At 42.0% G+C, this 11,965-nt stretch overlaps 2 protein-coding genes and 1 long non-coding RNA gene across 3 annotated transcripts in view; 1 reads left to right on the forward strand and 2 right to left on the reverse strand.

Annotated features, from left to right (window-relative positions):
• LOC109313534 overlaps nt 1-6,277 on the reverse strand; it is a 14,745-nt gene extending 8,468 nt beyond the window's left edge. Inside the window, exon 1 of the long non-coding RNA XR_002102076.1 lies at nt 6,124-6,277. This is a non-coding gene — a long non-coding RNA (uncharacterized LOC109313534). The remainder of the gene's footprint in view (nt 1-6,123) is intronic.
• The window catches only part of FAM206A (family with sequence similarity 206 member A), a 19,969-nt gene extending 12,079 nt beyond the window's left edge, over nt 1-7,890 (forward strand). The window contains exons 3-6 of the mRNA XM_019540146.1: nt 4,493-4,622; nt 6,611-6,687; nt 6,764-6,833; nt 6,908-7,890. Of these exons, the coding sequence (XP_019395691.1) occupies nt 4,493-4,622; nt 6,611-6,687; nt 6,764-6,833; nt 6,908-7,036 (406 nt within the window). The 3' untranslated portion in view covers nt 7,037-7,890. The remainder of the gene's footprint in view (nt 1-4,492; nt 4,623-6,610; nt 6,688-6,763; nt 6,834-6,907) is intronic.
• CTNNAL1 (catenin alpha like 1) overlaps nt 7,836-11,965 on the reverse strand; it is a 125,514-nt gene continuing 121,384 nt past the window's right edge. The window contains 4 exon segments of the mRNA XM_019540136.1: nt 7,836-8,762; nt 8,764-8,835; nt 8,837-8,856; nt 9,364-9,447. Of these exon segments, the coding sequence (XP_019395681.1) occupies nt 8,699-8,762; nt 8,764-8,835; nt 8,837-8,856; nt 9,364-9,447 (240 nt within the window). The 3' untranslated portion in view covers nt 7,836-8,698.

Below are 11,965 nucleotides of genomic sequence, written 5' to 3' on the forward strand. Positions count from 1 at the left end.
AACTACTTCACTGTAAGGGTGGCCAGAGCCTGGAATAGGCTTCCCAGAGAGGTGGTGCTCTCACCTTCCCTGGAAATCTTCAAGAGGAGACTGGATAGGCTCCTGGCTGGGGTCTTATGACCCCTCCACCCCCAGTGCTCCTTCCTGCCCATAGCGGGGGGTCAGACTAGATGATCTGTCTAGGTCCCTTCCAACTCATTGATTCTATGATTCTCTGATTTTTACTCTTTGATTCAGTACTGTCTTTAGTGGAAGGTATGGTGCTCACCCACTGGTATGACTTACGCTGTCATTCCTATATAGTTTGTACCCTGGTATTACAGGATCCTGCAACCACTCATTTATAGGCATAAGGAGTCTCCAAATCTGAAATATCGTATTTTCTCACATAAAACATGGCCTGGAATAAAATATACACCTTGTTTATTTGGGAGGCAGAACAAAGAAAAAATATTTTTCCAGAGTTATGGTTGCAGAGAGAAAGGACAGAGCTAAGAAGTAGTCTGTAAGACTGTGAAGTAGGAGAAGAGAGACCAGGAGTAGCCAGCAGACAGCAAAATTGCCTGAAGAAAGATTCTTATGTCTTATAATTTGTCTTCATGGGTGATGTTGAAATGTGACTTACATGATGGCTGATACAGGGCTTGCTGGAAGCTTGTCAATAAAGCCTGCTTTCTACTATATGAAACTGTAGCAAACAATCATCAACAGACTGGATGGTGTTAAGTGTGGTCTCAATAGACTCTGAATTCTTAATCCATTATCTGGATTAGTTTTTATAACCCCTATATGCCTCAATGGGTTTACTTTGTTTATTCCCTTTGATCTCTTCAACTCACCTTTGCCTCTCTCAGCAGTGTTTCCTCTTGTCCTTCCCCTTTCCCCACCTTTGTACTTAAATTATCTTATTCCAGGGGTTCTCACAAAGTTTTTATGCTGCAGTCTGGCAAACAGTGGCTCGGAAGTGGTCATAGCCCAGCAGTCACAGCCGATCACGCTGAAATTTCCAGCTGGCAGACGGGTAAGGATCCCCACCCCCTGGGCAGGGGGTAGGCCAAACCCTGTGCTGTGGTGGGCCCTACAGAAGGAGCCGTGGCCTCTCTACCTGGCTTTGGGGGCTGCGGTTTGCTGGTCTGCAGCCACTTCCAGTCCGGCAGCCAACTGTGCTGCGGACTGGCAGCTGACCCGCCACAGCCTGGTGCTGGGCCGCAGCCCAGGGATTGAGAACCTCTGCCTTATTCCTTTGTTTAGTACAGTGGCAGTATTGTAGTCAATTAGGTTAATTTGAGGTGTGATTATTTTTAGTTGAAAACTTTTACCTTCTCTTTGCAAGTCCATTCATAGCATCTGATGAAGCAGATTGCAGAAGCTCATAACTGCAAGGTACCACATTACCCTGCCTTGTCTGACAGAGTATTTAGTTCAATTTACTCCTGCCAGTGGAAGCAAATAAGTGCAGTAGGAAGTTATAATCCTCTCCTCTTATGTAATCCCACATGTACATGCTGTCTATAGTTATCTGTTAAATAAACTTTTTTACTGACTTATGTACTAGCTGGGCTTTTTCTTTTGCCTTGCCAAAAAACTTTGAAAAATGATTATTTTCAAAAACCTGTCTTTGTAATCCTGGATCTCTGCTCTTCTCTCACAAATGGATGCCATTTGAAGTATCAGCAGACAGCCTTATTTTGAGACTGGCTGTCAAGGCTGAATCCCCATAGTATTTTGATTTAATGTTTAGCTGCATGCAGTGAGAAATGGAGATTCTCTCATGGACATCTTGGCTGTTGTTCAGACTTTGGTTTCTCTGTCTGTTAAATAGATCCCTCCAGCACTGGTGCCTTTGGACTCCTCTAGCTGTGATGCTTATTTTATTGCTGACCTGTCATTTCTCTCCAGCACTGACAATCGTTACACTGATAACCTCAATAGTCTTGTTGTTTTGGCATGCCCTATTTCAATTATCTTAGTGTTTGCCTTCTGGCAATGCCAGGAGACAAACTCTATTTGGTGTTTTCTGTTGACACATGGAGTGTGTGGACTTTTTCTTTTTTCCTGCCTGGTTTTCTTTTTTAAGCTTATTCAGTCCAGATAGTAAGATGAACCTGTTTAAATCCTTATGACGTGGCCTCTCATCATCTCTGTGGGATTCATGCATTAGGTCAGTTCAGTTACAGGACACCCCAACATTACAAAGTGCATTTAAGTGTGTGAAAGAGTACATAGGCAGACAAGGTTCTTTGGGTAAATGTAATATCTTTTATTATACCATCTTTTAAAAGATTATAATATCTTTTATTATACCAACTAACTAAAAAGATAAGAATTTAATAAAAGGTATCACATTTACCCAGAGAACCTTAACCAACACAGCTATAACCAACACTACTGAAAGAATACAATCACTCATTGCATAAATAGAGATGCCTTCTTTATGGCCCCCTCTAATTCCCAGTATTGTTGCTTTCATGCTTGGAAGCTCTGTAATAGCAGCACCTTGAGTGTATGACATTAGCTTGTATCGCTCGGGAATTCCCTTTGCTCCCTCTACTGCTCACAGAGTCCCATCTTGTATATGAAAATGCTATGTGTAGCCCTGAACTACTTTTAAGAATGGTCTTCAGTTGTGTTCTCTTTCAGCAGCCATCCGGTTATCTTCAAGTCTCGGTTCTGATGATGTCCAGGTGACCCAAATCGAATCTCCTTACACCTGGCTCTAGTCTAGGATCTCATCTCACTAGGGCCTTGAGCCTCGGCTGTTCCTCCAAGAAGCTCCGCTTGCCCAGCAAAGGCTGCTCACCCTCCTCATTCTCTGGAGCAGCAGAGGAAAAACACACTATGCTTCATCTTCCTTTTGTGGAGAAAGCAGTAAGAGGTTAGGGCATGGTAGGAAGACCAGTAATTTAATTAAACAGTAGGTATCTGGCTATGGATGTAAATCCTACGCTCAAAATACTGACCTTTTCGCTGGCAGATTGGGAAAACAGTGTCAGCAACCCTAGAAGTTGAAGTAATGGCTCTGGGCCATGAACACATCCTTCACTTTGGATTTCTTTGGGAGTCAAGTGTGCTACTGTACTGGCGTACACAAGATTAATCTTGGTCTTGGAAAGTGTAAGGGTTATATACTTTTTTTCAATGAGCATAATTCTGTATCAAAGTGAAGTTGTTAGCAACTTTAGTATAATACACAGGACTGCTTAGTACACGTAGAGTTTTGTGGGAAAGAAGGTAGATACAGGGGGTTGGGTACCTTTTAGGTTTCAATCTATATACCCGATTTGCATTGGTATGTGCACATTTTGTGATAATGGTTATGCCTTGATGTATCATTTCACACCAGGAGTGTATACCAAGTCCAAAAAAGCCTTAATTTTTGTAATGCCACTTTGTTTTTATTGTATTTTGGTGTTTGCCTCTTTCTTTTTAAACTGGGAGGCTGCTGGCCTTAAACTGTCATCCTTTCTAAATAAACTGTTAACATTTAAAACAAGGAAATAATTCATAGCAGCATCATCTGTCATCTGAGGAACTACTAACTGTGGAGCTAGTTTACTATTAAACAGCCTGGGAGATTTCCTTTTTGGCTTCTGTTTAAGATTTGCTCAGCTGTGTTGCCTTTTTACTATGGAATCTGAAAAGTTTTTTTGTTTTTTGGGCTCATGTAACAAAAATAACAGTTTATGCAGGTCCTATCCTGACCTTGGATATAGCATGAAACCAAGATGTTCAAATGAATTGCACATATGACTGGGAGAATTGAATTTGGCCTTGCTATTGGAATTTTAAAATTAGAACATCTCGTAGTTTGTTTTGCTGCACTAAGTGGAGCTGTTTCCTATTTCTTGGAGAGTTGTGGGCAGACACTGAGGGCGCATCCAGATGAGCATGCACATGCACTTTGTGGCGTCTCAAAGGCTTTTGAGGTGCTGCAGAATGCATGTGGTGCATGTGAAGCGGTTCTCTGTGCTGCATATTTGCAATGTGGAGCCAAAATTAGATACCAGGAAATCCTGGTATCTAAACAAAAACCAAAAAGGTTGAAAAAAATGGGGCAGTGCATGTGGTTGCAGCTTGCACCATGAGAAACTGGAGCTTGGCTGGCCAGAACCACACTGCTGCCAGCCAGGCTCCATGTGCCCAGATTGCTGCCACTGCAGAGGCCCCAAGGACCCCAGCCTCCCTTACCCAGGCAACTTGCTGTGTGCCAGATGCCAAACACATGCAGGGGTGTTCCCTGGGGACAACCAGCAGCATCACTATGTGCCACTGCTGTTTGTTCCTGGGGAAGCATACATGCACACTTGTCTGGATGTACCCTGAAGGGCCATCTAAGCCTATCCAAGCTTAAGTGAGAAGGCTGTGGGTGAATTTATGTTGGGAAGTGAGAAAATGCAGCTTGCCACAAAAGCCTCAGTATAAGAGTTAAAAATGTACTCATTATTAAAGGGATGCTTAAGGCTAGTATATAATTGGTATGGTTTCCTTGCAGAATCTGTGTCATCACTCTAGCAGAATCTCATCCTGTTCTTCAAAAGGGAAAAACTATTAAGAATATTAATTACCAAGTTACTGCTCACTGTAGCAGACTTCAAAATAAGGTCTCTGGGAAGTCAAAGCGGGTACGTTTTGTTTTTTTTTTCTTTTTGACCAGTTTGCCTGTTTACATTCCAGTTAACTCTGAAGTGCCTCCCTTACCACTTTAATACTAGTTCTTTTCCAGGGCAGCAATCTCTCATGCTCCCTGCCATTGTTAACCATCTGCTTTAGGGCTGCTAGGGGCACTGCACTTAGAAGAATTAGTGTAGGAGTTTACTGCAGGTATTTTAAGCACCCTGTTGTTTAATTGTTCTGAACAAGGTTACATAACACTGTTAATTTTCCCTCATGCACACAAAGTTTGAAGAGGGGCCTTTGCATATTTTTTAAGCAGATAGTATCAACCATTAAAAGACTGTTTAGCAGACATGTCAAGACTCACTGGTAAGAGCAACAGCTCTTTTGAAGAGGGCATAAAAAAAGCTTAGGGTAATGGTTGTTAACCTTTCTGGAGTCAGGGTGCTCCTCTGTAACTTTAATGGGATGGCACCTGGGTTGAGAACTACTATTGCACTTCCTCAGCTTGTCCAGCTGGCTTGCAAGCAGGACTGTTGTTGCCATTGCAAGGTGAAACTGCTCCATGTGCCTTGCTAGACCAGGAAGGACTGAGGCATGAGCATGTGCACCTGCCTACATTAGGATGATCTGATGACCCTAAAGCAGACAGCAGCACCATAAGAACCGCCACTTACTAGCTCAGACCATAGGTCCATTTTGCGCAGTGTCCTGTATCACACAGTGGCAGAGCGGATGCTGAAAGGGAGAGTGAACAGGGTTTCTCCCCTCTCGCGGCCTCCAGCATTTAGGGTCTAGGAAGTTCTAATTCAGAGGCTGTACCCCTAACTCCCATGCTCAATAGCTGCTTGACACCCCTTGCCTCCAAGAATTTGTCCAATCCTGTTTTGAATCTGGCTGAACTGTCAGCTTCCACAGCATCCGGTGGTAATGAATTCCACACTACGTTTTGTTTTGGGAGCCCTAGTTCTTCTGTTGTGACAGGGAGTAAATATTAAATCCCTACTTACTTCCTCTCCACAATTTAGTATAATGCCTCCCCCCTTAAGTGTCTCCTTTTTAAACTGAATAGGTCTAGCCTCTTTAGTTTCCTTATGCAGAAGCCCCTCCATATCACTAATCATCCTTGTTGCTCTTCTCTAGATCTCCTCTAGTTCTCTCATCTTTTTTGAGGTGTAACACCTGTTCTTGCCCCAGCCTCTCTTGGTTCAGTCCTCCCAGAAATAGGCAGACAGAACTGTTCCACCTGCCTGGCATACCTCTGTTTCTGGGAGATGCTGGGAAAACCACCAGCTTAGGGGTTTTTCAACACAGTTGAATAGGCTGGAGGTGTGATTTCAAGTGTATTTATTTAAACCAGTGGACAAAACCCTGTGGACATTCATTTCAGTATCTTAGTAAGTGGATCAGAACCAGGTTTTAAGACCAGCAAAACAGGCCCTTCAAATCAGTGCAGATTCCTTCAGTGAAGTGTAGTTTGGCTCAACTAAATTGCAAGCATGTCTCAACAATCCTGGCTCAGGCCTAGAGTGGAGACTAAGCCTACTGGTGCAGAGCCAGGGTAAGCAGGGGAGGGGAGACAGGATGCAGAAGGGGAAGGGGGCACAGCCTGACGCTGCAAGCTGGGGTGCCATGTGGTTGTGGTGTGGGGGGGAAATAGACATAGGGTGTCCATTGCTTCCCCCCTGCCACTGTCATCCCCACTGCAGTGGTGGGGAATGAATTTAAGACAGCACTCCAATAATCAGATTCTATACATGGAAAACTATAGAAAACATAATCAATTATAATCAAATTATAATCAAGTTCAGAGTCATCTTAGGTTTAGCATATGACCCAAGTAAGAATGTCTTTTATTCAAAAGCTTGTCCAACTATCTCAACTACATAGCTGGGCCAGTAAAAGAGATGAGCCTAAGAAATCCATGCCTTTTTCGCTATTCAGGAATTGTACTTCTTAATTGCCTTTAAATTCAGAGTTTTGTTTCCTGTTGTAGGGTGCCCAGTTTTTAACAGCACTTGCCCCCCTGTGTAGGATATCTTGTTCAGATGGAGAAGAGTATACTATACATAGGTGAGTAGCTTCTTTCTTGTACTCCTGTTTGCTAAGCACACTCTTTGTATGCTAAGCACATTGAACTTCTTTGCAGTTGTATAAGAGGTCGGTTGATGGAAGTGAATGAAAACCTTCTTAATAATCCAGCTATTCTACAAGAGAAGGTAAATATTTTTTGTTTGCTTTTTATTTTTTCCTCACTTTTATTCCTGTATCAAATCTTACTCTTATTTCCTAGCCGTCTACTGAAGGGTACATTGCAGTGGTACTGCCAAAATTTGAAGAAAGCAAGATTGTAACTCAGGGACTTCTGACACGGGAGGAATATGAAGGAATCTTGTTGCATCGTCTTAATTCTAGCTCCTGAAGTTATTTCTGCCTGAACATACAGATGTCTGATTTACGTTCTGTAACATTTGTAATGTACAAAAGTCTTCTTCTGATATATCCCATATTGAAGTGAGGTGACACTTGTTAACATGAAAAGTTAGAAGTTGCACAGACCTAATGCTAGAAATGGAAAATGTCAGTTTCTTTAATTTTAAGTGGAATTATTTTTTTAAATGCATTTCAATAACTTTTGTACAAAATTGAAGTATTGAACAAAGACAAAAAACTAAAAAAAAAAAAATCCCATGATGCATCTCTGCATTTATTCTGAGGGTTCAATGTAAATAAAACTTGTTCCTTAATCTCTTTAATCCATCAGCAAAAGTCTACTATCCAGGTTTATAAGCAAAAGGGATCAGACAGATTGAGACCACTCTTTCCCATTCTTAGTCACTCAAAGGGTTTCATTGTTTCTTTAATGCTATAAAAATCAAACTTTCCTAAACGTAATGTCCATCGCCAGCAAAGGACTTGCAGAGAGTGCAACTGTAACAGGTAGTCCTGCAAGAATTAAACGTACTTGGGTCTCAAACCTCCAGGCTACCCTACAGCCCTTAAAGTAATAAAACAAGTACAATAAAACTGTAAGTGTAAGAAATGAAATCAAACAACGAGTTTTGAAATACAGGACCAACAAACAGTCACTGCAATCCATGTATGTAGAGTAAGCATACATTCCCTACATTTGTTTAAATGTGTTTTCGCAGGTGGTGACAGGGTGCTTTGGTAGAAATGATGTCCAATCACTGCACAAAGGGCATTATATGACTCCAAAGTAGTTTTAAATAGAATTCTAAATGTTGCATTGTAAAAATCTACTTTAGGGAACTTCAATATGGCATACATTCGAAATTAAAACTTCAGTAATTTTCACTTGCATTTCAAATTCTATTCATTAAGTTTTGATAAAATCAAAGGAAGCCACAAGGGCTGCTATCTATAGATAAAGAGATTACAAAAGAAAGAAAATTAATTCTTGACTAAAGTATTAATCCACTGGAAATGCAATTTTCTGTGGAGGATAAATGCTTCATTGACTCAAATTGACAACACAAGAATTGTTGACATTTAAATCAATTATCTAATGTAAATATAAGTTGACAGATGTATTGCAGAAACAGTGTGAGGTTTTACAATAGGTCTTCATTCCAGAAATACCACATAATGAAGATAACAACATTTCTCAGTGCTTTAGGCCAAAACCTTCCAGACTATCTTCCTGATGCTGCTTTAGCAAATATATAGACTGAAACAGGCCAGAGATGATACTTTGACAAACTTTAACAGTACTAATTACACATAGCATATTTAGAGCCATTTAGTTTCTCTGCATAAGTGTCCATTAGCAGCATCTTTGGGTTGAAACTTTCATTAAGACATTCACAAGTATTTCTTACAAAAATAGCAGTATTAATGGTGAGCAAAAGGAAACATACCCACACTATAAAAATACACAGCAAATAAACTAACTGATGTTGCAAATACTACTGTTAAGTACCATGACATCTATTAGATGTGAAAAAGTCACAACAGTTTGAATTCATTTATCCTGATTTTACCTTTCACAAAAGAAAGCAGCCTTGAAACTTAGCAAGTTTATGATTTGCATAAGGAATTCCTACATTCCTAAGTGCTAGAATTATTTACTCTCTAAAAATGTCAGATTTGCTACATGATGTTCCAAGGATATGACTCCAAAGGCTCGTCTTCCCTTCCAGACTCTCTTCATTTATTTTTGTTTGAATTCTGTTCTCCCTCCATGGGGAAGGAGATCGGATAGCCATTCCCTGCTTTTTGCTGTAGCAAGAAAAAAAAATATTAGAAAAAGCACTTGGGGGCTGAGTTCAGATGAGCACGACTGCAGTAAGTGGCATACATGTCTGCTGTGCCACATACCACACATTCAGTTGTTCTGTGCTGCAAGGGAGCAATGCAGATGGGTTTTTTTGACCCTGGATATCCAGGGGTCAGAAAAAAGTGGCACACAGAGCGGCAGCACATGCCACCCACTGCCGGTCAGGGTCTGTGTGGCAGGACTGTCATGGCTGCAGTCTTTGGAGGTCCCCAGGGCCCAGGTAACACTGCTGGGGTCAGCCTAGTGCTGACCCCAGCCTCCCCTACCCCACCTGGGGTAGCTTGCCACATGCCAGAGCATGCATGGCACAGGCATTCCCTGGGGACAACTAGTGGCAGCACAAGGTGTGCCATCACTAATTGTCCCCAGGGAACCAAATGTCCACATGTTTGGACACAGCCCGGGTGGTTGCATTTGTCCCCATTCTTCAACAGGGATCATTAACTCACCTTTCTCAGTAACTTGTAGCAAAGTGGAAGAATTTGGGACAATATAGTCATCACAACCGTTGTTTTCTGGATACATGCATCCACCTAAACAAAAAAGATTGGGAAAGAATGTACTTAGACAAAATAGAATTAACAGGAAAACAGTTCACATTTAAGTAAGAGATATTAACTCTCCCCTTCCTTCTAACATCTGCTGGTAGTGAGGGTCCTCTTACACTTCAGCTTGAACCAACTCTGCTTGTCCTTCACAACATTTTCCCAGTATACTGGAAAGTGAAACGTTAGCTCTTTCAGCAAGGTGGAGAAAATATAAGGTTACTTGGAAGTGAGGGTATGTTTTTTCCCCACTTTTGTTTCATATACCCAGTCAGATCAAGAGTACCATTCAGTATACGCATCATTTGAATCCTCTCTACCAGGTATACTTTGTCTTGTAGCTGGTTCTGTAAATGGTTTGGGAAAGAGCTGTGCCCTATTCTGGCCCCACAGGAAGGTCTAGATTTTACTCCAGTGAAGAGTTTTACCAAAGTATCTAGACAAAGAAGGACCAACAACTGAAAGCACTTGTCTAGATGATATTCTGGAACTACAGAGATGAATAATACCAATAGTGAAATTTAATTTCACTATTGATGATTTTGGCAGTAAGGTTCAATAAATAGGTTTTTACAAAAAAATTCCTGTGCTTTCCCTTCTTATAACATTAACCTTTGTATTGTCCTAAAAAAATAAGTAGTGCTCTGAGAAGTAACAGCTAGAGGGGGGGCACAGTAAAACTTAATTTCATTTTAAAATAAACTGTAAAGGGGACACAAAGCTCCATGTACTCTGCAGAAAATTGACCTCAAATTTTCCATGGATGATCCTGGATTCTGTGGATTGTGATGGCAGTTCAGAAATACAGGAATAAAAGGGTTGCCTCAGGCTTTCAAGTTCCGTCCTCTGCATTTGCAAGCATTTATCCAGAGTGTCCTAAAAATCATCTGCTCCAACAACTCATATGCCAGCTACAAAGTGCCATGTTATGAAAATAAGACAAAACCAACCACCCTCCCCACCCCTCCAAACTATCATACAACAAGCTATAGGTAAAAAGCAGGTGGGACAAAAGCACCACTAATATCATGTTGCTACAATGGCAGATAAGTGATCTTGTTATTGTGTGCACAGAGGAGAGGGTCCTAGGAACAGGACCATGCTCCACACTACAGAGGAAGGCAATTCTCCCTTCTCCCCAGCTTGGCAGCTGGTCTGGGAAATATTGCTTCCCAATTCCAAATCTGGCAATCAGTTTGACCAGAAGGCCAAGACCTGCCAAACACTAGCCACAATTAAGCCTGCTCCTGAAACCTGTAAAGCATTCACAAGGGGGAAGCTAGCAGAAGCCCTGATGCATACAGTTACGAGACAGCTACAGCACAGAGAAAGGACTTACCTCTTGACCCAACATGAGGAATACAAACACTTAAATGTGTATTCCAAAATCAATTATTATTGATCCCACAATCCCCTTAGCATCTCATACCATCCTTCCTTGTAACTTGAGTTCCATCTAAAAGAAATGTACGTTCTTTCCTCCCACTACATTGTTTGAAAGACCAATCTTCTAGTTACTAGAAATCATCTACTTTCCAGTCTAAATTTATCAGAACCAGTTTATCACCATTCACTATTTTATGCTGGTATTGCCCTCGTCTTCAATAGTTCTTCTCTTTTCCCTGAAAATCACCTGGCAAATGCGAAAAGAAAGCGTATACCTCAAATATCATTTTGCTGTGTTAAGCAAGCTATGGAGAAACACTCGTCGTGCTGTCTATATCCCCCCAGGTTCCAAGATCCTTATACGGTGTTTCTTTTGGTGGCCACAGACCCTGCGCCTGCAGGTTACATATACTACTCTTCTCATCCAAGCTGAAAGGCATCCATCACCAAGGATACGAGTAGGGGGTGTCAGAAGAAAGGGCGGCACACATTCCCCAGACCCTTCCCCCACTGGATGTTTTCACCCTCATTCCCAGTGGATTTTTGCCTCAGGAATAAGTAGTCCAGTATGTCCTTGAGGTTAAGTCTAGCATGGCGCATCATGAAGGTGAAAGATGACAAGTGGCTAAACAGGACAGGGGAAGTCCTCACTTGTTGGAGGGCACCTCAGCCAGCGAAGATAAATTCATTTAAGGACGATAAATGGATCCATGAAAGATATGCCCTTGCTGACAGAAACCAGAGTGGCTGCTATGAAATCAAACACCTGGCCTGGCAAGCAAGTCTAGCTTCTGGTGCTTGATTATAGCTTCATAGTTTCTAGGGTTGAAGGGACCTGAGCAGATCATCAAGTCCGACCCCTTGCCATGGCGAGAAAGAGTACTGTGGTCAAACAGCCCCAGAAAGGTGTTCATCTAGCCTCCTCTTAAAGACCCCCAGGGTAGGAGCCTGCACCACTTCTCTTGGAAGCTGGTTCCAGATCTTAGCCGCCCTGACTGTGAAGTAGCGCCTCCTGATATCTAGCCTAAACCTGCCCTCTGCCAGCTTGTGACCGTTATTCCTGGTCACTCCTGGTAGTGCTCGGGGGAACAGGGACTCCCCCAGTGCCTGCTGGTCCCCT

Source organism: Crocodylus porosus, unplaced genomic scaffold (genome assembly GCF_001723895.1).
Source record: "Crocodylus porosus isolate Cpor-Errol unplaced genomic scaffold, CroPor_comp1, whole genome shotgun sequence".
Taxonomy (NCBI): Eukaryota; Metazoa; Chordata; order Crocodylia; family Crocodylidae; genus Crocodylus; species Crocodylus porosus.